Genomic DNA, 25,564 nt, shown 5'->3' on the forward strand with positions numbered 1-25,564 from the left:
TGCCACCAGCAGCTTGTGAAGGTGATTCAGGAAATAGATGGGTTGATATTGTGTGGGGTGGGGAGGGGGGTGCATGCCCACGCGCGCGCACGCACGCAAACATGATTTCTTTTCTAAAACCACCTTTAAGTCTAAATACATGTAAAAAACATATCCAGAGCAATGAATGTTCCCAGAGAACCACCCATGTTTATCACAAACTCAGATAAACAAAATGTTAGGAGCCCCCAGAAAGACTTGGTCACCCCAAAGCTCAACGGCAGCCCAACACCGCAGAGCTCTGTATGAATGCGGGTTTTGGAGCGTCATATAAAGGAAATCAACAGCTTTCATCTCACGCTTCTCTTGCTCAACACATTGTGAGTGAGACACCCCCGGGTGGCGGCATTTCCTTCAAGAGCACAGAGTGGCTGTGCAGCGGTGCATTGATCTGCGCATCTGTGGACAGACATCTGGGTTCTTTGCAGCTTTGGGCTGACAGGAACAGGGCTGGAGGCTAAGACAGGAGGATGGCAAGTTGGAGGCCAGCCTGGGTAATTTAGCAAGACCTTATCTCAATATAAAATAAAAAGAGCTGGGAATGTAGCTCAGTAGTGGAGCAGCCCTGGGTTCAATCTCTAGTACCAAAAACTAAGGAAGTGCTACCTTAAATAGTCCTGTGCGTGTTATTGGTGTCTTTTAGTGGACATGTGCACATATTTCTGAGGAATTGCTGGGTCATTAGAACATCTAAGGTAGGTAGATGTTCGTCCCTAGGGGTTATTGCCAAATATTTTCCAAAGTGGCTGTGCCAAGTTATACAAGCAATAGTAGTAGATGAGGTTCTGCTCACATCCTCCTCTTCCTTTTCTTTTTCTTTTGAGACAGGGCCTCACTATGTTGCCCAGGCTGGTCTGGAATTCGTGGTCTCAGGCAATTCTCCTGCCTCAGCCTCCCAAATAGCTGGGACTGCAGGCAAGCCTTTGATTTGAGAAAATGAGATCTTGAATAAGGAGCTGGCATCGGATTGCCTGCCTTTGGGTCCTAGCCATCTCCTAAACATGTGACCTCCAGGGCTGGGGGTGTAGCTCAGTGGTAGAGCACTTGCTTGTCCGAGGCCCTGGGTTCGACCCCTGCACCCAGAAGCAAACAAAACATGCGACCTTCAGCAAAGCCTGCTTCCTGATTTACAAAATGGGTTAAAAGTCACGATGTGTGCCAGGAGAGGTGGCACTGTGATTCCAGCTACTGAGAGGCTGAGGCAGGAGGATCACAAGTTCAAGGCCAGCCTGGGCAACTTAGCAAGACCCTGTCTGAAAATAAACAATAAAAAGAGAGGGGAGGTAGCACGATGGTAAATCACCCCATGGTTCAATCCTCAGTATCCCCCACCCCCCAAAAAAAGAAAGCGAGAGAAGAAAAGTCATGTGGCTTTTGTGATGATTCTCAATATCTCTTAGTAAGAGCTCCATAAATGTTAGTTATTTATCACCAGTTTTACTACAGACCTCTGGAACACTTTACCTCTTCCAGCCTCAGTTTCCCTGCCATAAAATGGTTGTAAAAATACCCACATATGCACACAGTTGAGAATCATGTGTGAAAGTGCTTAATTTTTTTTTTTGAGATATAACTTATTCTTCTCCCCCGCCCCCCGCTTTTTTTTTTTTTTTTTTTTTTTTGCACTGGGGGTTGAACCCAGGGGCTCTTTACCACCGAGCTATACATTCCAATTCTTTTTATTTATTTTATTTGTTTGTTTATTTATTTTGGTACTAGGGATTAAACCCAGGGGACCTTAACCACTGAGCCACATCCCCAGCCCTTTTTTTTAAATATATATTTTATTTAGAGACAGGGTCTTGCCAAGTTGCTTAGGGCCTTGCTAAGTTGTTGAAGCTGTCTTTGAACTTGCGATCCTCCTGCCTCAGCCTCCCCAGACTCTGGGACTACAGGTGTGCACCACCACACCCAGATAAAAATTTTTTTCTTTAGATAGGACTGGAATAGCCGTGAGGTGTGGTGGCACAAGCCTATAATCCTCAGGAGGTTGAGGCAGGAGGATTGAGAGTTCAAAGCCAGCCTTAGCAATTTAGTGAGGCCCTAAGCAATTCAGTGAGACCCTGTCCCTTGATAAAATATTTTTAAAAGGCTGAGGATGTGGCTCAGTGGTTAAGTGCCTCTGGGTTCAATCCTTGGTACAAAAAAAAAAAAAGATTAATTTTGAGACAGGGTCTTGTTGTCAAGGCTGGCCTCAAAGTTGTGATCCTCCTGCCTCAGCCTCCTAAATTGCTGGGATTGCAAGTGTGGACCACCACATCCAGCTGAGATATAATTTACAAAATATAAAATTCACCCCTTTTCAGTGGTTCAGTCTGGAAAGAAAATACTAGCCCATTAGCCATCAGGCCCCCCTCCCTGGCCCCAACCCTCAGCAATTGCTAACTTGCTTTCTATTTCTATGGATATTTAAAGTGCCAATTTATTGCTTTTCTAAAGTTTTTTTTTTTACTTTTGCAAAAGCAAAAATTAAATACTAACATCACTGCTTGTCTCTAAAGCAAAGCCAAGTTGTGGGTAAATTAATGTGTTTAGACATCCCCCCAAACTGTGTTTGACATGATTTCCAAAAGTATGTGTTTTGGACATAATGTATTAAGATGCACTTAATACGTGTGTGTGTGTGTGTGTGTGTGTTTGTACAGATAGATAAGATAGATGGGTGAGTAGACAGATGGATAGATGAAAGGATGGGATAGATACAGGATGGTCCAGGCGCAGTGTCACACACCTGTAATCCCAGCAGGAGGCAGGAAGATTGCCGGTTTGAGGTCAGACTGGGCAATTTAACAAGATCCTGTCTCAAAATAAAAAGTAGTAAAAAGGGCTGGGGATGTAGCTCAGTGATAAAGCATCCCTGGGTTCAATCCTCCCTCCTGAGAAAAAAGAGAGAAGGATAGGCCGGGTGCGGTGGTGCATACCTGTCATCCCAGTGGCTGAGGAGGCTGAGGCAGGAGGATCATGAGTTCAAAGCCAAGCTCAGCAATTTATCAAGACCCTGTCTCAAAAAAAGGGGGAGGCTGGGGATGTGGCTCAATGGTTAAACACCCCAAGGTTCAATCCCCAGTTAACCCCTTCGCAAAAAAGAGAGAAGGATAAATGGATGGATGGATGGATGGGTGGATGGACAAAGCACACCTAGCAGGCAGCTGCAGTTTACACTCATTCATTCAACAAATACCCGTGTGCACTTGGGAAGATGGGCCATAGAGAGAAGCAGGATGTGATTCTTGCTTCCAAGGAATTTGCCATGTAGTGGGAAAGAGAAACCCGTGCACCCCTCGCTGTGAATGCAGAACAGAAGGAAATTAGACTTGAATGGACTGGCACAAGGGTTGGGGGAGACTTCGATTTTTACCTGGAGAACCCACAGAAGAGGTGGGAGGTGGTACTTCAAGAATGTATCCTGATGGGAAGGCAGTGTGGGGGAGGAATACTGAGAGCCAAGACTGGGAGGCGGGGACACATGGTGTCAAGCAGGTCCACTGGGAACAGCCGGCTCTTCACACCCCAGTCAGGGCTTGTCTTGCACCTCCATGGACATGGACGGTAAACCAGAATTGTTTTCTGAGAGGCCGTGGGTAGAAGGGGTCAGATGGGAAAGGCAGTGAGAGGGGAGTCAGGCTAGCTGTGCTGCATTCTGGGCAGGGCCACCCTAAACCAACTGTGACATGTCAGAATTTGTGGACATTCTCACATTTATTGTGTACTATGGTATTTTTTTTGTTTTGAATTTCATAGGCAGAACGTGTCTTTTCAGTATGAGACCTCCCAAGGTGTCATCAGGCCCTGCAAAGGGTAAAAAGAAGTGCAGAGGGCTCTTGATTGGCAGTTAATGACAGGGGAAGGGAAGGGAAGGGAAGGGCGAGGGAGGGAACTCACCCATAATCCTTCCACTCCACTCAAACCCAGCTCAGGGGAAAGTCTCTGAAACTGAAGGAGGACAACCCTGAGATTTACTGCTGGGGACAGGAAGCCAGGGAGGAATGCTGAGGGGGAGCCGGGGACACTGATAGCAAAGACTTTGAACTTTGAAGCAAGGGTCAAGTTGCCAAATCCTAAGAAATGGCTGAATTCAGTGTCCCCATTATACAGGTGGAGTGACCAGGGAGACAGATTTGCCCAAGGTCATTCGTGGAATTAGTGGCAAAGCAAGGATTATTTTGGGTCTCTGCTTGAGCTAAGGCCCCTGAGTTGGGAGCCACAGGGAAGGGAGAAAAAGGAGGTCCTACTTCCTACCCCCACCGGCATGGTCCAGTAAGGTGACAGATGTGAGTGCTCCCACCGGGTTTCTATCTTCAGACGCAGGAACAAAAGCTGGACCTCAGCGTCAGTGAGAGGAGGGGATGCTTCTGCGCTGAGTACTTCCTGGGGGATGTCCAGGGGACGGTGGCCAAGGCTCCCCCTTACCCAACTCTGGTAATGGTCCTGCTGAGCCTCTCGGGACTCACAACCAGGGAACCCCGAAGTATGCCAATCATAGATGTGAATCTCTCAGCTGTTGGAGGGCCGCTAGGGGTCAGGAGCCAAGAGATCAGGGAGGTCGGGTAGATGGACAGTAGTTAGGTGGGGGGGAGAAGCCACCCGAAAGCACGAAACCAGGCACCGAGGTGTGATGGTCGACTTTCCTGAGAACCCTTTTGGGAGAAGTAGGGGCGGTTCCATGAGGACTCCAAGTGGTCAAATCAGAAGGGAGGGACAGAGGGGAGGTCGGGACAGACCCCTCAACGAGGGGATCCCAGGACTCACACCTGGGACGTCGGTTGAGCCAATATAAGCCCCGCCCGGTCCGCTCCCTTCCCCCCCTCCCCCCTCCCCCCGGGGCTCAGAGGCTCCGCCCCCTCGAACGGCCTATCCTGAGAAAGGGCGGGGCTATGTTAATAAGGCCGGGCCGGCCACTTTGAGTGCTCAAGTGGCTCTGCCGAGCGCTGGCCAAGCGGCAGCGGCCATGGCGCTGGCAGGTCTGACCGCGGGCTTGCAGGTCCCGCGGGTCGACCCCAGCGCGGACTCGGACTCGGACACAGACTCGGAGGACCCGAGTCCCCGTCGCAGCGCGGGCGGTCTGCACCGCTCGCAGGTCATCCACAGCGGGCACTTCATGGTGTCGTCGCCGCACAGCGACTCGCTGACCCGGCGGCGTGACCAAGAGGGGCCGGTCGGGCTTTCCGACTTCGGGCCGCGCAGCATCGACCCCACACTCACCCGCCTCTTCGAGTGCTTGAGCCTGGCCTACAGGTGAGGGCGGCTCCGGAGACCGACGGCCTCGACTCTCGGTGGCGGGACCGCGTGCTGGGGCCCTGGGCACCCCTCACGAGCCTGCTGCGCCGGGAGACTCCGGCCACAACCTGGGCTTCCCACTCCCCCAACCCTGAGTGTCCTCAGCCGCCACCCTGCCCACTGGCTTCCGACCGACCCGTACACTCCGCACCTCGTCACCTCCTCCCCGAGCGCGGACCGCTTGCCCTCCGTAGGCCCCCACCAGGCCTCTCTCCCAGGTCTCGGCTCCTCTCCCCGCAGAGAAATGCCGGGCGTCCCTCGCGCTCCCAGGACTATAGGCCAGCCTGGCTCATCTCCACCGCTTCACCCGGGCCATCCCACCCAATCAGATGTGGCCCTGGACGCCCTTCCCCAGCAGCCCATTGACCCCTCGGTTCCTGCACTGGTACTCCCAGTGCCCAAAGTCGTTCCACTCCTTAGCCACCGTCCACTGAAACTGAACCAGTCTCTCATCCGCCTTCCCCCAATTGCCGGGACCCGACTTCGCGATCTGCTAGGTCAAGGGTGGAGGGAGGAGGGTGCCGGGGCGTGCGGAGAAGCTAGCCTTAAAAGTTCCCGGGGAGGACCGGCAGGGGGTGCTGTAGGCCGCAGGGGCTGGTTCGGGGGAGGCCAGGGCTTGCAGACCCGGGTGGCCGTGGGCAGCAGAGCGCCTAAAGCAGTCTGGGATCCCTGTTAGCGCAGCACAGAACGCGCAGGCCGCACCCGGTTCCCTCTCCACACCCGTGTCCCAGAGGAGGGCGCGAACTGGGGTCCTGGCTCAGTGCCCTGGAGCAAAGTTCTCTGCAGCTGAGGGGCCAGGATAAATTATCAACCGAAAACAGTAGAGGAGAAAGGGGGATCGGCGGCCTTGATCTCTTCTCTGTGCAAATATTCCTCTTCCTCCGCGGCGCCTCCTCCCCTTGAGAGAAGCGCAGGCTACAGATGGGTACCTGCCGCCCCACAGGGAGCTGGAGCTGGGGTGCGGATTGCCAAGGAGTTTTGCCTACCCTGTGGCCACCGAGGCGCGCGACCCCATTGGCTGGAGGCAAAGTAACCTTGGCCCACAAGTTCTGGCCTCGGGCCCAGGTCATGTTGCAACCTGATCATCCAGGGCGCTAGACCGATGTGGAAAGTTCAAATTCCCGTCCCTTTCTGCCCTCCCCCATTTGGACATCACGAGTCTGCCCGGGACACAACATCTGAGGTCCTAGGACACCGGATGCGCCCCCTTCTTCCCACGCTCCCCCAAGGGTCTTCATTTCCCACCCATTTCACACCCCTTACACCACAACAGCTCCACGTGAGCTGGGTAACCTCCGCCCCTCAGCCCAGACTATGGGTGGGTGAAAAGGAAGGTTGGTAAGGTGAGGGGCAGAGAACACCTCCAAATCGCCCCCTAAGAGGCTGGCTGGAGGCTGATATAACCCCAGTTGGGGGCATTGGTGAAGAGAGCTGCTGGATTTTTTCCCACCAAATGCACAGAATGTTAAATCTCCCTATCCTGTCCTGGGTGCCAGCCTGAGCACAGAGGATGGGGGTGGGTCAGCAGAGGAGACTTCCGGTTTCCCCATTTGATATAGGAAAAAACTGGGGCTCAGACTGGGACAGTGTTTGACCTGCAGTTACACAGATCTCCTGGAGGAGCCAGAATTGCAGAAGCAGAGTGTCCCAGGGAAGCAGCTGAATGGAAAGGGACCAGCCAGGCAGGCAGGGGGTCCAGAAAGTGGTGGGAGAAACAGGCCAACTTGAGAAGAACAGCCTGCTGCCTTTCACCCTCCTCAGGGCAGTGTGGGCAGGGCGAGGACTTTTCTAGTAGCCTGTGTTCCCTGGTTTCGTGGGTGGAAGCCCCAGGGAGGCAAGTTGTGGAGACTCCAAGAAAGTACTTGTTCATGGTCAGAGCAGGGTAGCTAGGGAAAGAGTGGCCTCCGGAGGGTGGGGCAGCAAAAAGGACCCCTGTTGGGGCTACTTTCAAGGGAATTCCTCCATGTTGGGGGTGGGGTGCTGAACCAAGTTCTAAGGCTCTCCCCATCCCATCCCTGAGATTCTGAGCTTCCCATTGGTACAAGAAGCTCTTGAACCTTGTCCCAGGGCTTTTGCACCAGGCTGGGTCCCACCCCTCACATCCAGCCAACCAAATGCTTTCCTCCCAGGCTTGGATGTTGCTTGGGCCACACACCTCAGCAGGGAGATGGTGGAGGGCAGGCACTGGGTGATCACACGGGGCTGGGAGGTTGCTGGGATACAGGCAGGGGTAACAAACTCAGGAGTTCCCCCACCTGGGTGGACAAAACAAGCTGGCCCAGGAGGGGGCAGAGTCCCCCCACCCCCAGCCATGTCTTCTTACTGGACAGATGGTGTTTATCCAACTGCAGGACAGAGGGGGCCAGCCATCAGGCTAGGGCACTGGCTATATCCTTTATTTGGGTAATGAGGCCTGTTATACTCTGGGGTGACAGTCTCCTCCCCCCAGCAGCCATCATTACCCCAAAGCAAACACAGGAGCTTGGAGACCAGAGAGAAGAGGAGACCCAATGATGCATGCACCCAAGGTGCCATAGAGAGAAGAGCTGAGGGGTCAGACTGCCACCTGTCACCCCCAGGAGGATGGAGGGGCCCCTGGAAAGAGTTGCCTGGCCTTCTGCAAGGCTTGGGGTCTCCCTGAGCAGGGATTGCAGAAGGTGAGCCAGAGGGACGTGTATGCAAACCTGGCTTGTAGACCCCACAGGGTCTAGTGTCCCAGAGCATCTTGACCTCCTGGGTCAGCTTGCTGGTGGTGATAGACTTGGCCTGTGTCCAGCAGGACCCTGAGTCAAACCATCAACTGCACAGAGCCCTTCGCCCTGCAGACTTAGTGGACCACTAACTGGTGTTAGGCTCAGAGTTAAAATGCCCTGTCTTCTATATACTTCCTGTGGGCCCTTGTGGCCCTAAGAAGGGCACACCATCCAGCTCAGTACACACTGCCAACCCGGGGCTGGAGATGGGCACCTAAAGGGCAGTGAGAAGCACTCCTGGCTGCTCTGAGGCTGCCCCTTGGGAAGAGTCTTCCTTGCCATCCTGGCACACTGTCCTCATGCCCTTGGCCTCTCCTGGTCCAAAGGGGCCAGTGAGACCAAGAAAGTCTTTGCTGTATGAACTTAGGCATTCCCCTTTCCTTTCCTGTCCCTCTTTCTCTTGTTAAATAAGAAATGGGCACCATGGTGCACACCTGTAATCCCAGCGGCTTGGGAGGCTGAGGCAGGAGGATCACAAGTTCAAAGCCAGCCTCAGCAACTTAGTGAGACCCTGTCTCTAAATTAATAATAAAAAGGGCTGAGGATGTGGCTCAGTGGTTAAAAGTCCCTGGGTTCAATCCCCAGTACCAAAAAAAAAAGAAAGAAAAGAAAACACAAATGTGGCAGGCATCAAGGCATCATGACTCATGCCTGTAGTCCCAAGTGCTCAGGAGGCTGAGGCAGGAGGATCTTAAGTGTGAGGCCAATCTCTGAAACTTAGAGAGATCCTGTCTGAAAATAAAAAATAAAAAGGGCTGGGAATGTAGCTCGGTGTCAAAGCACTTGCCTAGAATGTGCAAAGCCCTGGGCTCAATTCCTGCAAAAAAAAAAAAAAAAAAGAAAAAAAAAAAAAAGAAAAGAAAAGAAGGAAGAGGAAAAGAATTGGGCTACCCTCCCCAGCTGGTCCACAAGACAGATGCCTGTGAGGCCACCCAGGAGGATGCAGTTGTTCTTATCACCATGCTGATAAGCAAGGGTCAGCCTGGATGACAGGCTGGTGTCTGCGGGGAACACGGCATAGAGCCCAGTCTTTAAGGTTAGATGCAGGGCTGGGAGAGCCAGCCACACATGCCTAGTGCATGGGCAGAGGGTGGAGCCAGTTCCTGCAGGAGTCCCCTACCTTTTCCATCCCCACCCCACCCTGACCCATCCTCTCCCCCCGACAGCGGCAAGCTGGTGTCTCCCAAGTGGAAGAACTTCAAAGGCCTCAAGTTGCTCTGCCGAGACAAGATCCGCCTCAACAACGCCATCTGGAGAGCCTGGTATATCCAGTGTGAGTGGGCACCGTGGAGTGGCCTGTCCCCAGCCAGAGGGCTCCACAGGGAAAGCCCCCGGGGGCCCTCAGAGCCAGCTCTGGCAGAGTGCTGTGGCGTTTTGGGGAGCTCCCTCTGACTGGGATGTCTGAACTTCTGACTCCCAGAGGGTGCTGGGGAATGTGTCCTAGAGGGTGCTGACCACTGTGAAACCAGAGGGCACCCCTTGGAAGCACTAAGATAGGCTAAGATTATGGGTCAAGTTCAAGACCCATTCTGGATCCCACTAGTAGAGTCAGGTGCCTTGAATGCCAGGCTAAAGAAGGGTATTAAACATCCTCTCGGCCAACTGCATCACTTTATGAATGGGGAAACGGAGGAAGGTCTTGCAGGGGTCTCCACCAGCTTTATTGAAGTCCTTACTGAATACTCAGCAGGTATTTGATAGATGGGACCCAGAGAAGCCATATAGGGTGGTGGAAGTGACCCTGGCCTTAGAGTTCTCACCCTGTCTCTGCCCCTTGCTGGTTGTGTAACTTCAGGCAACAGGCTTAACCTCTCTGAACCTGTTTATCTACAAAATAAGAGCACCAACCCTACCTTTCATGGTCGATGTGGAGACAATAGATATGAAGGTGCCTGGAATTAAATTATATACCTGAAGAGGTCACGTTTACCCATTTAGGGACAGTCCCCTGTGCAGCAGGGCAGCATAGGCTGAGGATGGGATCAGTCAGCTGAGTGTCAGGACCTTGTCCAGCTCAGTTAGGTCCTGCTGCAAGATCAAAGGTGGCTCTGAGCTGGGAACACACAGCCCAGGAGGGACACACGCCGCCGTCTTCTGTACACTGGCTCTGTGGATCCCCTCCAAGCAGAGGGAGTGTCATTTTCTGGCTTTCCTTCATCTCTGTGCCAGGCACCTTCATAGAGGCTCTTAGTCAGGGCTTTCCAGCAACTCTGAGTGAGGGGTATGATGGTGCCCATTCTGTGGATGAGCCACTGAGGCTCAGAAAGGCAGAGACGTGTTCAGGTTCATGGAGCTTAAAGACAGCTGGCAGCTGCGCAGCACCCTGCCCCCCACTCCCACTCTCTGAGCACATGCAGGTCGCCCAGCACAGGGGGCAGCCAGGCTGTGCAGGAAAGCAGGAGATCCAGGCCTTTTGGATGCTTTCTCTGGGTCTCTGCCATTTCTGAGAACTTGCATGACAGGTCCCGGCCAAAATGATCAAACCAGGAATTTGATAAGCCAAGGGGAGTCAGTGTCTCCCCACCCAAGGTCCCCCTTACTCCCAAAGCTGAATGAGGCACAAACCATTTACTCTGCAGAAGTTTCTGATGACCGCTGAGTCATGATGCCCCCATCCCTGGGGTCCTCACCCAGACAGATCCTGATCTCCAGCTATGGTACAAGTTGCCAGAGGGACCCCAGGTTCTGCATGGCACAGAGCTGGATTTGAACCGAGTCCCAGCAGGTCCTGCCTATGTGTGTGGCCACAGGGAAATCGCCAACCTTCCAGATCCAAAACTTGCTCATCTGAAAAATGGGTGTAATGACAGGTCCCACGCACCAGTTTGCTGTGTGATTTCAGTGAGGCTGTCTGTACCTCCGCAGGAGCCTGTACTCAGAGGGACTCCCTAGATATGAGTAGCTGGGTTTGATCATTATTATTGGATCATGGTGGCAGCATGTGTCAGGAACCCCCTCTTCCTCCAAAACCAAAGGTTTGAAGGTGGGCTGCAGAGGGGTGGAGGGCTGCCTGGCTCACCCGCCCCAGCGGCTCGCCTTAGTCCCCAGGAGGGGAGGCCCTGCTGCCCCTCAGCAGCCTCCTGACCTCCAGGGTCCCTCCTTTCTGCCCCGCCACTCGCTCTCCCATGCTTGAAGAGCCTCTTGGTTTCCTCGGAGCTCCCAGGGCACTTTGCACCTCTCCTGGGCAGGCGAGAAGGACTTTCCACTTGCACTATCTGTGCTGTGTTTGTTTACTTCCTTATCTCTCCATGGAGCTGAGAGCGCCCTGATTCAACCATGTATCCCTGTCCCAGCATCTGTCCCAGCAAAGGTGCAAAGGAACAAACTTACCAAACAAAGCCTTCCCCAGCCCCAGGAAGCCACAGTGTCACAGCCCTTTTGTCCAGAGCACAGGGTCTCCAGGCTAGGCAGGAGAGGCCACTCAACCCTGATTCTCTGAGGGCCCTGGACATACATAACCTTTCCTGGTGGTCATGTTCTCATTTGGGAACTCGGGACAGATACTCTTCAAAGCCTTCCTTGCTCTAAGCCCCTGGGAGCCTATGCACCCAAGGTCCCTTGTTTCCTGTCCAAGCCAGGCTCAGGAGCCAGGACCATGCCCTTCCTCCAGTCCAATGAGCATCCACTATGCAGAATATCCTTGAGGGCAGGACTTTGTAAATGGTGCCAAAAGTCCTAATGAATGTCACACTCCAGCAGTCCCCAACTTCCCTGTCCATGTTTGTCCCAGAGAAAATTGGCTGAGGCAAGATAGATCCTCATGAACTGGCCCCTCTTGAGGAGTTGGTGATCGTCGTCTTTGCAAGGGTCACCTTTGCTTTGTTTGGTTTGTTTTATTTTTGTAGTGCTGGGGTGGACCCAAGGCATGCTAGGCCAGAGCTCTACCACTGAGCTACGTCCCAGCCCAATTCCCTCTAACAAAGGCCTGCTGGGTGCCACCCTGTCCCAGGGGAGGCAAACCTGCACAGGGCTGACAGGCAGGGTGGAGCATGGGAAGACATGGCCATGGGGGCTTGGGGAAGGAGGGGCTGCCCCGACGGGTGGGCAGAGGAGGAATGGGCATTCCTGGTAGACCATGGGCTGTGTGCCTCTGAGGTGGGGCTTATGAAGGAGATGGGAAGGGGGAGAAGCAGGTGGGCCCCAGAGTCGGGGAAGTCCAGTTGAGACCAGGGCATGACTGAGAGAGAGGAGAGGGAGGGGAGGGACGGTGGAAGAAATGTCACAGGTCCTGTGGAACTGATGTGGTCTGTCCACGCATTAGACTGGAATGCTGGGAGTTGGTGGGGAACTTTTGTGGCAAGTTTTGGGACATCTTATTGAGGGTCCCTAGGCAGCTGGGATATGGAGCTGGAGCTGGAAGGGGCAGTGAGAGAGGCTGGGGTGGCACCGTAGAGGAGACAGTGCCCAGAGGTGAGGGGGCAGGAGAGCAGAGGGGGGCTCCTGGAGGAGGTGGGCGGCACATACTGAGGTCTGGGGGGACGGATCCAGTGGTGTGGGGCAGATGCTGAGTTTCAGGAGGTGGAGATGAGAGCGAGGTGTGGAAGTGGAGGGACAAGTGACAATTTCAGAGCTCGAGAGCAAAGCAAAGGGATGCAAAGACAGAGAATTAGCTGGGAGCTGGGTGCAGTGGCACATGCCTGTAATCCCAGCAGCTTGGGAGGCTGAGGCAGGAGGATCAAGAATTCAAGACCAGCCTCAGCAACTTAGTGAGGCCCTAAGCAACTCAGGGAGACCCGGTCTCTAAACAAAATATTTTAAAAGTGCTGGGGACATGGTCAGTGGTTAAGCGCCCCTGGGTTCAACCCCTAGTACCAAAAAATAGGAGGGGGCTAGAATGTGCTTCTGAGCCAGAGGGAAAGGACCTGGGAGAGGTCAGGATTGGAGACAGAGAGGTGTGGAGGTTGCTGGACAAGGGCTCAGGGAGGTGGCAGGGAGAAAGTGGGCCAGGGCTGGTTTTCTGAGGTGGGAGTGTGCATACCAAGGAGCCAGAGACAGGGGACCCTGCCTGTGACTTGTGGCCTCACAATCTATTCAGCAAACCTTGCTTGTGCCCCTACCAAGCTCCCAAAGAGGGCAAAGAAGATCCCAGAGGGCCAGGGCAAGCAGGAAGGCTTCCTGGAGGCAGCGCTTAATCCAGTCTCAAAGTCCAGGCAGGATTTCATAGGGTGTCACTTGAGGCCCAGTTTGTCCTAACCTCCATCCCCATGGGGGGATGAGGGAGCTTAGTGCCCCTCACCTGGCCCCCTTCTCTCAGATGTGGAGCGGAGGAAGAGCCCCGTCTGTGGCTTCGTGACACCCCTGCAGGGGCCAGAGGCTGACGAGCACCGGAAACCGGAGGTAGCTGAGGCTGATGGCCGCCACCCACCTACCCAGCTACCCACCTACCCAATCTCTTATACCAAATTTTTTTTAAAAAGCCCTCCCCCCTTCTTTGCGCTGGGTGGGAACGGCTGGCCGGGCGGGCAGGGTTTGGATGAGAGTTGGGAACTTGGCGGCAGGGTGCCGATGTCACGATGTCACCCTTCCCACTGAGCCCTGTCCCCTGACCCTCCCCAGGCTGTCGTCCTGGAGGGGAATTACTGGAAGCGGCGCATCGAGGTGGTGATGCGCGAGTACCACAAGTGGCGCATCTACTACAAGAAGCGGGTCAGTGAGGGACCCAGGGATGGCCCCAGGACTTTCTCCTGCGGTTGCTGGCCACAGACTCTTGGATAGCCCTGGAGGGGCTCCCCCACCCCTGCGCCCTTCATTCAGACCCAGGCTGACAGCGCCACCGTGTGGCCACATGGTCTCCTCGCAGACTTCGTACTCTGGGTGGCTGCAGCCTGGGGAGCCCCTGGGAGAAACATTGGGATCCCATTGATGGGGTTGGGAACGGGGGGAACTAAGGGGAGGAGGCAAGGGATCCAGCGTCCATCTCTGTGTCCCTGCAGCTCCGAAAGTCCAGCAGAGAAGGGGATCTCTTGGCCCCCAAGCAGGTAGGTGCTTGGGAGACCAGTAGGGACTGGGATCTGCCTGCTTCCACCTGGCTAGCCAGGGCAGATCTGGGGGTGAGGGTGGGTTGTGAGGGGGGTGCAAGTGGTTCAGGCCGGGAAAAACAGAGATTGCAGGAAGAGACCCTTATCTTTTCTGATAAGGGTGTTGGCCACCCTGGTCTGACTCCTGGAGGAAGTTGTTGGAGAGTGATGAGTTGACCTTGGCCTTCCAGGAGGCAAACCTGGTGCCCAGGGAAGGTGAAGTGGTGTATCTCAGAGAGGCCCTCGGCCGGGGGCCACTTCATCCCCAAGCAAGGGGTGACTTGCTTGGCTGTCAGTGACTGCTCCATCTCGCTAGGCGGAAGGTGGGTGGCCGCCGCCAGAGCGATGGTGCGAGCAGCTCTTCTCCAGCGTGGTGCCCGTGCTGCTGGGGGGCCCCGAGGAGGAGACCGGTGGGCGGCAGCTGCTGGACCTGGACTGCTTTTTGTCCGACATCTCCGATACACTCTTCACCATGACACAGCCCAGCCCCTCGCCCCTGCAGCTGCCCCCAGAGGACGGTGAGGGCCTGCATCCAGGCAGGAGGCAGGGGAGGGTGGCAGGATGGCCAGGGGAAGGGGTGCAGGCGCTGAGGGCCTGCGTCCAGGCAGGAGGCAGAGGAGGGCGGCAGGATGGCCAGGGGAAGGGATGCAGGCGCTCCTGCCCCTCCACCGCTCCTGATGTCTCTCTGCCCCTCCAGCCTACGTCGGCAATGCTGACATGATCCAGCCAGACCTGACGCCTCTGCAGCCCAGCCTGGATGACTTCATGGAGATCTCAGGTGGGGCAGACCCCTCCCCCAGGTGAGGCAGATGGGCAGGGTCAGTGCAAGGAAAGCCTTAGGGTTGACCCTGAGACCCCAGGCCAGTGCAAGGCCCCTCTGGGAGGGCAGATGGTCTGGGTCATTTCTGAAGCATCTTTCTGACCCTCCTTTGTCCAGCTTTGGGATACAGCTAGTGTGGCCTGTCATTAGCACAAGGCCAGATGAAATTCAGGACCAGGAGAGCAGGGACTTTGAAGCTGCAGGCTCCAGGGGCTCCCAGGAAAGCAATGCATGCCAGACTTTCTCGGAGGGGAAAGGGACCTTGATTTGTTTGGGTCTGTTTATTATTTATATAATGCTTTTAAAAAGTATTTATTAAAGAACATGTCAAACATACACAAGTAGAGAGAGAGTCGGTCAACAAACCCCACATGGCCTCCATCCCGACCTGCCAGCTCTCGGCCACTGTTTCACCTGGCCACTCTCCCCCTCCTTCTCCTGTAGTATTTTTAGGAAAATTCCAACCATCAGACAAAGCATTTCGGAAAGTAGTTTCCCTGCTTCCTCTCCTGACCCAGGGCCATGAAGTCATCATGTCTTAGCATCCTTTTTTAAAAAATTTGGTACAGGAGATTGAACTCAAGAACTGACCTACTTGCCCAGCAGTTCTTGACAGGATCTTGCTAAGTTTCTTAGGGCCTTGCTAAATTTCTGAGGCTGTCCTCAAACCTGCAATCCTCCCACCTTGGTCCCCTGCATGGGATTATGGGTGTGTGCCACTGCACCTGGCCCTGGTGTCCTTCCAGAGATAGAGATAGGTCCGTATAAGCCAATGTGGACAATTTCTGGTTCTGTTTTCACAGCAGATTCTTCCTCACATTGTACTCTTCACTGAGCTATAGATCTTGCAGACTGCTCCCTATATGCATGCATTTAGGAGCTCCCAAAGCCATTTTGGGGGATAGACAAACATCAAAGCTCAGGCTGTCTCACTCAAGGCCAGGGGAAAGAGGGAGGGTCCCTGGGATAGAGGCTTAATTTCAGTGACCCCCCAACTCCTTCCCCACAGGGTCGTGGGCCTGTCACTCAAGAGGAGGAGGCCTATGGGGCGGGGATTAGGGAATGAGGAACCACCCCCACCCCTGCCCCAGCCCTGGGCTGGGTGGGGGCTGCCGGGGGCAGAAGTGGATGGAAGTGCCCTGGGAGCAGACCAGCCTGGGAGGGCGGCAGCCCTGCCTGGGTACCCAAGCACCCACCACAGGTAGGAGCCCAGCTGGGTCCCTCGAGGCTCCCAGTGAGACCCAGACAGACTGGGGCTGGGCACCGGCTTCTCTCAGTCCAAGGTAGCAGCTGGGTGGGGGCAATTGTGGGTCATGCCGAGCAGGGCTAGTGTGGCCCTCTCAAGTCTCTGCACCCGGAGGGCAGGGAGCATGGGGGCTCTCGGGCTCATACTCCAGTTGTCCCCAGGAGCCCCTCCCTGGAAGGCTGGACTACAACCCAGGGAGGGTACAGAACTCCACGGAGACTGGAGACTAGGCGAGGGCAGGGCACAGGAGGTAGCTAGAGGACGGGGCTCCAGGAAAGGAGGGCAAGGCCAGGGAGGGGAACAGAGGTGAGGGAGGGATGGGCTCCATGAGAGGTCAGGGCTGGGAAGTGGCTTCTCTCAAGCCAGGGTGGGAAGAGGCATGGGAAGCCTCGAGTAAGAGGGAGACTGTGCCTCAGGAATGCACGGGGCTCGCCACCCCATGCCCGAGCCTCTGTGGGCGCAGTGGGTGGGAGGCTCTGTGTGAGCTGGTTCTAAAGCCCTGGGCCTCAAGTGGCCTAGTGATGAGGCCCATGGTCCCTGAGGAGCTGGGGTGGAGGATCAGTGACCACCACCTGGGCCATCCAGTTCCTCCCTGAAAGGGGGCATCGTGAGGAAGCTGCCTTCTAACCAGATGCTGAGAAGACAGATGTGGGCAGAGAGTAGGTAACACTGCTGAGCCTGCTGCCTCAGGGCAGGTCCACAGGGAGTCAGGGCTCAGACATGGCCACAGACTGATGCTGACCCCTAGGTTCTATGCCTTCCGGCAAAGCAGAATCACCTAAGACAGACAGACACACAGACAGCAGACACAGACACACACACACACACACATGACTCCTGTAGGTTCTGCATCTGATCTCCTGAGAGGGGGCTCCTTAGCCAGGGACCCTGAAGGGAAAGAGTGGACAGGGTCCATCCCAGGCCTATAGGGAGCTGCCAAGGCGGGGTCAGGTCTGGCAGCCCAAGAAGTCCTGAGAGCTGGTACAGACCGCAGGCCAGTCAGGGTCAGAGAAAGGTGCCCGGAAGGGAGCGGGTGGGCGGGTGGCGCCCAGGCCCGGGATGTGGTCAGGCCACAGGCAGCTGCTTCCCAAAACCAGAATAGCCCAGGACTTACACAACCCGCGCCCCAAACAATCCAGCTGCCCGCCTCCCCAGCCCCTCCAGGCTTCTCAGCGCCCCCTGCTCCTCAGCCCAGGCTGAGACCACACTTTGGGCTCTGTCACCCCGTCACACCCTGCCTCCTCCTCCTGGGCTCTGCTCTTGCAGCCCCACCTGTTGGCTTTCCAAGAAACCTGACCTTCCCTGACCCACTGACCTCCTGACCAGCTCACCCCTAGCTCACCCCTAACTCCTGCCATCCTCCCGGCACCCCACCCTTTGCCCTTTTGGCCCTTGTCTATGCCACCCTTTCCAGACCTCCAGCAGAGTTTGTAAGGGGAGCAGGCAAGGGGATGGGGTGGGGAAGGGACTCTCCTGGGCCTAGTGGGGGCTCTCTGGGGGACCCTGGGTCCCTGCTCACTCACTCCCCAACCCCTGCTCTATCCACTTGGGCCTGTCCCGCCCCAGACTCTGGCTGCTTCCCCCAAGCGAGACAGAAACTCCTGGTTTCACAACCTCCTGTGGAAGCCCCTCTCCTCCTCTAGCGCCCACCCCACCTCGGCTAGCCTGAGCCCTAACCCTGCCACCCTGTGTGTCCAAATTGCAGATTTCTTCACAAACTACAGACCCCCACAGATACCCACATCTTCAAACTTCCCAGAGCCCCCCAGCTTCAGCCCCGTGGCTGACTCTCTCTTCAGCAGTGGGATCCTCGGCCTGGAGCCACCCCCAGCTCCCTCCATCATGACCCACCTCCCGGGACACAACCGCCTGCAGGTGAGCTCCCACCACCCCATCGACCATGCCCAGCTCCCCTGAGAGCTGGCTCTGGCTGTGGCCCTGCCCGTGTCCAGGCTGTCTACAGGAACTTCCTGAAATCCACGTCTTGAGCTGGCCAATCCAGAGAGACTCTGGGAGGGCCATGTAGCAGCACAACTGGACTGGTATAGGTGGGGGAAGGCCCAGGGCATGAGAACCACACAGCAGGGCACCACCTGGGGCTGGGCTGCTCTGGAGAGCTTTCTGGAAGAGAGCAGGGAGTTCTGAGTCTTTGTGAGCCTCAGGTGTGGACAGAGGAGACTGAGAGAGGGCAAGCCAGGTGGGAGGAACAGCGGGAACCAAAGCATGGAGGCAGGAAGTTCACAGATATGTAGGAAACAGTGAGTCTACCATCTTGGTTCAGAGGTCACGCTCCTGTTTCTGTGTGAGAAGGCTTTTCCTTCCAATCTCAGACTTTGAGGCGCTATCCTAGTTGGTCACTGAGGGGTCTGTCTCCTCTGCCAGGAGCTCCCCCCTGGAAGGGCTAGTTTTTGCTCACCTCTGCATCTTGGTACCTCGCACAGCCCAGGCACAGGGCACCACTCAGTCAATGTTTGTCCAATGAGTGAACAAGAGAGAGAATGAGTGTGTGAATGGATGGGTGTACTGGTGAGTGGACAACTGCATTGTCAATGGTGGCGCATGGATGGGTGAGAACAGGTAGATAAGCGGTTGGTTGGATGGGTGGGCTGGTGGGTGGGTTCATAGACACCACAGATTGATAAATGGGCTGGTGAGGGAATAAATGGCTGGTGAAAATGCAAATGGCGAGTGGATGGCTGGGTGGATTACAGATGGGCTGGTGGGTGAGTAAAGGAAATATGGGTGGCTCGGGTATTAGCCATGACTCCATCCCTAGGAGGCTGCTGTTGAGATAGGGAGATGAAGTAGCTCAGAGATGACAGAAGAAATAGGTGGATGGATGGATGTATGGATGGATGGATGGATGGATGGATTGGTGGATGAGCAAGTGGATGGATGGACAAACAATGGATTAGTGGGTTGGTTACCAGATGGGTTGGTGGTTAAGTTAGTAGATGAATGGATAAACTATTTGGCAGATGCATGGGTGGGCAGGGAGACTGATGATCTTGCCTAATTTGTGCATAAATGTAGTCTACTCCTTTTTCCCATTAGATTATAATTTCTGTGTGTGGGGTGGGGGTTGTTTTTAAAGGCAGGGATCATTTCTCCCATGTGGCCCTGGCCACAGCTCAACCAGAGCAGGAGGCTGCTTGGGTTGGCTGCAGGGAGCCCTGTCCCCTGCTCTTAGTGTCTGTCTCCCCCACTAGGCTCGGAACAGCTGCCCTGGCTCCTTGGACCCCAGTGCCTTCCTGAGCTCTGACTTCCTCCATCCTGAAGACCCCAAGCCCAAGCTCCCGCCCCCTCCTGCCCCACCACCTCTCCTCCAGTACCCTACCCCTGCCAAGGTGCCAGGCCTGGAGCCCTGCGCCCCGCCCTCCTTCCCGCCCCTGGCTCCGCCCCCTGCCTTGCTGCAGGAGGAGCCCCTCTTCTCTGCCAGGTTTCCCTTCGCTGCAGTCCCCCCTGCCCCAGGAGCATCCCTACTGCCGGCTCCCACAGCCTTCCCACCTGTGCAGCCTGCCCCAGGCCCTGCCCCTGTGGCATTCCCCTTAGACCATCTGCCCTCGGGGTACCCAGAGCCAGCCTTGGGCCCTCACTTCGCAGTGCCTCAGGGTGTGCAGCCCCGAGGCAAGCCCCCCACCCCATCCTCCAGGGGACGGAAGGCCGGTGGCCCCACCTTGGCCCCTGCCACTGCCAGAAGCAACAACCCCTGCCTCACGCAGCTGCTCAGGAGAGGTGAGATGGAGGGGCAGGGCCTGGAGGGAGGGGGTGGGGATGAGGGGGCGACCTTGGGGTGGGGGCTGGGAGAGCCCAGGGCGAGTTCCTTCCAGGGTGGGCTTAGCAGGTGGGCTGTATGTGAAAGGGGTGGGCTTGCAGGAGGGGGGTCTTGAGCCACCTTGGGCTTGGGCCAGCCCCAGCAGCCCTCACGGTCCTGCCTGTGCACAGCCAAGCCTGAGCAAGCCCTGGAACCACCGCTGGCGCCCAGTGCCCTCCTGCGGGCCCCAGGGTCTCCGGTAAGATGGCGGGCACTGGGAGGTGAGGGGAGCCCAGAGACTCTACCCCACTCTCTGCCCTTCTCCATCCAGCAGGAGACCATCTCCGAGTTCCCCTGTGCCTTCTTTCCTCCAAACCCGGTCCCTACACCACCCCGACCACCTCCAGCCCCGACCACATTGGTCCCTCCCAGGCCCCTGATTGTCCCCAAAGCAGAGCGGCTGTCACCTCCAGCACCTGGCGGTAAAGAGGGTTGCAGGGATTGGGGAATACAGGGGGTGGAGGGAGAAGAAGGATAAAGGACAACTGTGTCTGGGGCCAGGATGAGAGGAACAAGGCAACGGGACCCTCTCCCCTGTGTGTTGGTCTGTCTGTGGGTCTGTCTCTGACACAGGCAGCGAACGGCGGAGGTCAGGGGAGCTCAACTCCATACCAGCCCCAGGGGCGCTGAGTGTCAGCGTCTCCCCCCCTCAGCCCATCCTTTGCCGGGGCCGTCCTGACAATAACAAGGTGGGCACCATCCCCGGCCTGAGACTGGTTTGCTACCCCAGCCCCTCCCAGGCTCCTTCCTAGGCTCACTCCTCTGTTTGCTCCCCAAGACTGAGAACCGTCGCATCACGCACATATCTGCGGAGCAGAAGCGTCGCTTCAATATCAAGTTGGGGTTCGACACCCTGCACGGGCTCGTGGGCACACTGAATGCCCAGCCCAGCCTCAAGGTGAGCCCCTAGCCACAGGGCCCCTTCCTGGGCGGCTCCCCCAGCAAGACCAGATCCCAGGTCCTCCAGACACTCTGGTAGGACCACCTCCAGCACGGAGGCCCACACTGGTGGCACCCGCAGGTGAGCAAAGCAACCACGCTGCAGAAGACAGCCGAGTACATCCTCATGCTGCAGCAGGAGAGGGCGGCCATGCTGGAGGAGGCCCAGCAGCTGCGGGACGAGATCGAGGAGCTCAATGCCGCCATCAGGTAGGCAGGGGCTGGGCGGGTGGCCGGGGTAAGGGGGACATGTGGCCACTGAACCCCCAGCCCCTCACCCGCTCCACGCCCCTAGCCTGTGCCAGCAGCAGCTGCCCGCCACCGGGGTGCCCATCACACACCAGCGCTTTGACCAGATGCGAGACATGTTCGACGACTACGTCCGGACCCGAACACTGCAGAACTGGAAGTTCTGGGTAGTATCCTCACTTAGACCAGTGGCCTGGAGGAGCAGGGACAGCTGCAACGGAGGGCTACTTGGGCCCAGGGAAGGGGCTGTGGTTCTGCCCCCTGCTTTCAGGCCTTTGGCCAGCAGCATGGCCTGGAGGTGGAGCTAAAAGGGAGACTGAGGAAGGAGCCCTGGGCAAGAGCAGCCAAAGCCTGGCTTTCAGGAAGCGCTGGGGTGTCCTTAAGAACCCAAAGTGGGTGGTGTGACACCTGAGAAGACTTAGAAGCCACAGGGTCAAGGTCTTGACTGAGCCAAGGCAGGGATCTCAGGGATACAGGACAGTCCAGCATGAGCAAGGGCTGTGGAAGAGCCAGAGAGCTGGACCACCATTGGCAGGATGGGAGGAGGCACAGCAGGAGTCCTTGGGGTCAAGGTTAGACAGTTCCGGGTTCTTCTTTCCCCTGGTTTGGGTCAGATGTCAAGGCTCCATGTGAGGTGGTGGGGACATCATGTGGACCACAGGCCTGCTCCTTGACCCGGGCCCAGTTCAGCGTCCTCATCCGGCCTCTCTTCGAGTCCTTCAATGGGATGGTGTCCACGTCAAGTTTGCACAGCCTCCGCCAGACATCGCTGGCCTGGCTGGACCAGTATTGCTCCCTGCCTGCCCTCCGGCCAAGTGCGTGAGCCCCCACCTGCCCACTCATGGAAGTGTCAGGCCTCAGGGGAGGGGGTTCCACCCTGCTCAGGCCCTGTTCCAACCTCCCTTCAACACAGACTAGGGTTTGGGGCCCTTCCACCAGGCCCCCTGGATGATCCTCCAGCCACCAGGGTAACTACAGGGAGGTGTCTCTGTCTCTCCTCAGCTGTCCTGAACTCCCTGCGCCAGCTGAGCGCTTCAACCAGCATTCTAACTGATCCCAGCCGTGTGCCTGAGCAAGCCACGAGGGCAGTCACAGAGGGTCCTGTCGGCAGACCACTATAGTCCTGGCAGATGACGCTGAGCTCCAGTGACAACTTGCTGGGCACTCTCCTCCTGTCCCAGGCTCTGACTGGCTCCTTCCCTGAGGGTTGAATGGGACCCAGGTCTCCCACCTCCTAGAGGCCAAGAGGAGGCGTGTCCCTGTCCCTGCTGTACCACTGATGTGATTCTGGGCCACTCGCAGCCCCATCTCTGGATTTCTATTTCCATTCAGCAAAATGGGGATAGGGGAAGGTTCAGCCACCAGATGACCCCAAGGCAGCTGTGACACTGGGGACCTAAGCTGCCAGCTCAGAGAAGGAGGAGGACAGCCCTCTTTCCCTGTCACTTCTGCCTGCTCCTCCACAGGGGCCACCAGCCTCAGTTCCTGAGCAGGGAGGCAGATAGGAGGGTCTCCCTCTGCTCCTGCTGCCAAGCTGCAGGGCTGCAGGAGGCTTCCCTTGGGTGAGGCCAGGGGGGCCTGGTGCCAGGAGAGACCAGGGCAGGGGTAGCCACAGCAGGACAGGCATCTTGTGTGAGTGTGGCTGTGTGCGTGTGGGTTTTATAAATAATTCTTGATCAATAAAAGAAGAAAATGCCTGCCTGTGGGATGGCGGCGTGACTGTCAACGTGTGTCACTCTGGGTGGTCACCTCTGCTGACAGTGGAAGGTGCCTTTGTAGAGGGCCATGTGGATTGTGAAATGATCTTAGCTTTTACTCTGATCTAGAAGCTGCTGGAAGGTTTTGGGTGGAGGTGAAACTTCTTTCCAGGAGCTCCTGGGTGCTGAGCTGAGAACGGGAAGAGGCAGGGAAACCCACCCCCTGGAAGTCCTCCTCCGTAGACAGCAGAAGGCTCCATGGGTTCCGTGTCTTTGGAGTTGGAAGACAGCAGAGCCAGGACCAAGGAGTGGAAGTGACCACCCTGCTGTGTGAGGGGACAAGTAGAGGGTGGATAGCTACTTGGTTGGGATGCCCTAGAAGGAACTGGTACTTCAGGTGTGGAGTCGCATGAGGAGGCTAAGGCCCCCATGCTTCTCCTTCCTTCATTCATAAAACAAGCGTTGCCCCAGGGACTGTAGTGGGGCCCGGCCAGGGCAGTGGCTCTGTGGATTCTGTTCATTGCTGTATCCCTCCTCCTGCAGTTGGCATCCAAGCCTGCAGGTTGGGATCCTTTTACATCTTCTCAGAACTTCTGGAGACACTTTCAGATATAAATAGCAGACAGAGCTTTCTGTGGCCTTTCCTTTTCCCTCATTCATTTGAAAAAGAACACTAATTTGGCCATGGTGGCCATACCTGTGATCCCAGGAGGCTGAGGCAGGAGGAGTGCAAATTCAAGGCCAGCCTGGGCAACTTAGTGAGATCCTCTGGAACTTGGAAAGACCTTGTCTCAAAATAAAATACAAAAAGGGCTGGGGATGTGGCTCCATGGTAAAGTACCCCTGGGTTCAATCTCAGTATCAAAAAGAACAAAAGCAATAATTGTTGAACATTTCTAGCATTTATTATGTGCAGAGCATTCTTTTAAGTGATTTGGGTGTTAACTCATTTCATCCTTACTGGTGGGTTGTGAGGATTTCCCAGTAAATCTAAACTGGGTGTGGCCATGCATGCCTGGAACCTCAGCTGCACAGGAGGCTGAGGCAGGAGGACTGCTTGAGCCCAGGGGCTCCAGGGCAACCTGGGCAGTAGACTAGGACCCCATCTCTTAAAAAATGAGTAAAATATACAATGCATCTACAATGGTGCCTGGTATGTAACACTATGTAAGTTATAACAATATTATTATCTGCATTTTAGAGCTGGGAAACTGAGGCACAGAAGGGTTAAGCCACTTGCCCTAGGTAGAATGGTTTGTGAGCCACTCAACGCTGCTCCAGAGGTGGCTTCGGCCACTCTGCCATGGGGGTGGTGGGTGTGCCCAGCTTCTGGCGCTCTTTGCTGCTGCGTCCTTCCAGGACATTCTCCATAAGACATACCCTCAATCCTGCTCAAGATGGCTTCTTCCCTTGAAAGTGTGCTTACACTCGTTGGCTGTCTCCCCTCCTCTCCCACGTGTCCATCGGACCCTGCCCAATTTAGGCTCCCCCTCCTCCTAGAACCCCCCAGCTGGACTCCTGCCTCCACTCTGCTCCCACTGAGCTCATTTCCGACTGAGTCTCTGCTTGAAAAATCCAGGTGCGCTTCTGGCTTCCTCTGGGCCCTTGGCTTTCTTGAACCATTCTCTCTCCAGACGGTTCTTTCTCCCTGACAGTGCCTTCTGGGTTTCTGCTGCCTCTTCCTCAGCCTGTCCTGCCCTGGCTCCCTTTTCCTCTTGCTCTGGGGCAAATGCTGGGCCTTGCTCTGGGGGAAGCCCCTTCAGCCTCTCTGCTAAGGACCTCCTCCTCCATGTCTATCTCTGCTTCTCCCTAGAGCTATATACAACCACATGGGCCGCCCTGACACCTCCTTCCAGATGTTCTCCAGCTCCCTTGAATTTGTGGTGACTTGAGCTGGTCCTCTCTATTCTTGGGACAGGAGCCATCACCCAAACTTGTGTGGGCTTGAAGCAGATATCTTCAACCCTTTCCCACATCCCACTGCCCTGTGCTACCTCTTCCTAAGGCCTGGCCAGTTGACTAAGCCTTTTCCTGTCAGCCATCCCCTGGTCCATAAAACATCACCTTTCCATCTACTCTAGCATTTGCCTTCTGTGTCCCTGCCAGCTGCTTCTCAAACTTACCTGTGCGATCGAATAACTTGGGGGTGCTTCAAAAAAATCTTCATGCCCTGATCCAGCCTGAACGACTCAGATCAGAATCCCAGGTGTGATGCTTAGACACTGGCAGTTTTGAAAGTGCTTCCAACATTCAGCCAAGGTCAAGAACTCTAATAGAAGCTTTCAGCTGTGAATAACGTGTAGCTGGGGCTCGGATTAGTTCCAATCAGAGGTTTTGCTTTATTTTCTGGTACTGAGGATGGAAGCCAGGATCTCATACAACCTAGGTAAGTGCTCTGCCGCCGAATTATACTCAGCCAGAGGTTCTTAAACTTTACTGTGCAACAGAATCAACTAGGGAGTTTGTTAAAATACAGATTGCTGGGCCTCACCTCTAAGTTTCCCAGTAGCAGGTCAAGGATGGAGTTTAAGAATGTGCATGCCTGGTATTCCTGGACCACACTTTGAGAACCACTATCTATGTGTGTTTTTTTTTTTAATTTTAATTTGTTACATATGACAACAGAAAGCATTACAATTCATATTACACATATAGAGCACAATTTTTCATATCTCTGGTTGTACATGAAAACCACTATTTAAATAATGAGGAA

At 55.6% G+C, this 25,564-nt stretch overlaps 1 protein-coding gene and 2 long non-coding RNA genes across 6 annotated transcripts; 1 reads left to right on the forward strand and 2 right to left on the reverse strand.

Moving 5' to 3' along the window:
* Positions 1 to 300: 300 nt before the first annotated feature.
* LOC144256846 (uncharacterized) lies at positions 301 to 3,313 on the reverse strand. Its single transcript, XR_013344283.1, has 4 exons — positions 3,221 to 3,313; positions 2,961 to 3,037; positions 2,771 to 2,836; positions 301 to 496 (listed from the first exon to the last, which is right to left on the reverse strand). It is a non-coding gene; the product is annotated as an uncharacterized LOC144256846 (long non-coding RNA).
* A 113-nt stretch (positions 3,314 to 3,426) lies between these two features.
* Positions 3,427 to 5,556, reverse strand: LOC113188541 (uncharacterized). Its single transcript, XR_013344282.1, has 5 exons — positions 5,468 to 5,556; positions 4,279 to 4,676; positions 3,922 to 3,972; positions 3,737 to 3,828; positions 3,427 to 3,606 (listed from the first exon to the last, which is right to left on the reverse strand). It is a non-coding gene; the product is annotated as an uncharacterized LOC113188541 (long non-coding RNA).
* Positions 4,918 to 23,705, forward strand: Mlxipl (MLX interacting protein like). Of its 4 annotated transcripts, none has more exons than XM_026396892.2 (17): positions 4,919 to 5,274; positions 9,236 to 9,342; positions 13,324 to 13,406; positions 13,626 to 13,715; positions 14,003 to 14,047; positions 14,403 to 14,604; positions 14,784 to 14,864; positions 17,858 to 18,027; positions 19,362 to 19,887; positions 20,098 to 20,165; positions 20,241 to 20,388; positions 20,540 to 20,655; positions 20,745 to 20,864; positions 20,988 to 21,115; positions 21,201 to 21,324; positions 21,840 to 21,969; positions 22,157 to 23,705. In XM_026396892.2, the coding sequence occupies exons 1-17, from the start codon at positions 4,988 to 4,990 to the stop codon at positions 22,273 to 22,275; spliced, it is 2,544 nt and encodes an 847-aa protein (XP_026252677.2). In that variant the 5' UTR covers positions 4,919 to 4,987; the 3' UTR covers positions 22,276 to 23,705. The 4 variants fall into 4 exon arrangements, with proteins under 4 accessions (XP_026252678.2, XP_026252677.2, XP_026252676.2 ...); XM_026396891.2 differs by having other exon boundaries at positions 20,238 to 20,388; positions 22,157 to 23,704; XM_026396893.2 differs by lacking the exons at positions 21,840 to 21,969; positions 22,157 to 23,705 and adding an exon at positions 21,769 to 21,839 and having other exon boundaries at positions 4,918 to 5,274; positions 20,238 to 20,388; positions 21,201 to 21,321.
* Positions 23,706 to 25,564: the final 1,859 nt, after the last annotated feature.

The sequence above is a fragment of the Urocitellus parryii genome, chromosome 9 (genome assembly GCF_045843805.1).
Source record: "Urocitellus parryii isolate mUroPar1 chromosome 9, mUroPar1.hap1, whole genome shotgun sequence".
Taxonomy (NCBI): Eukaryota; Metazoa; Chordata; class Mammalia; order Rodentia; family Sciuridae; genus Urocitellus; species Urocitellus parryii.

Bases quoted from the DNA above. Each gene is read 5' to 3' on its own strand.
- Mlxipl (XM_026396891.2), top strand. From the start codon at position 4,988: ATGGCGCTGGCAGGTCTGACCGCGGGCTTGCAGGTCCCGCGGGTCGAC. The intron at 9,343-13,323 runs GTGAGTGGGCAC...CCCTTCTCTCAG, and splicing joins GAGAGCCTGGTATATCCAGT to ATGTGGAGCGGAGGAAGAGC. The intron at 21,970-22,156 runs GTGCGTGAGCCC...GTCTCTCCTCAG, and splicing joins CCTGCCTGCCCTCCGGCCAA to CTGTCCTGAACTCCCTGCGC.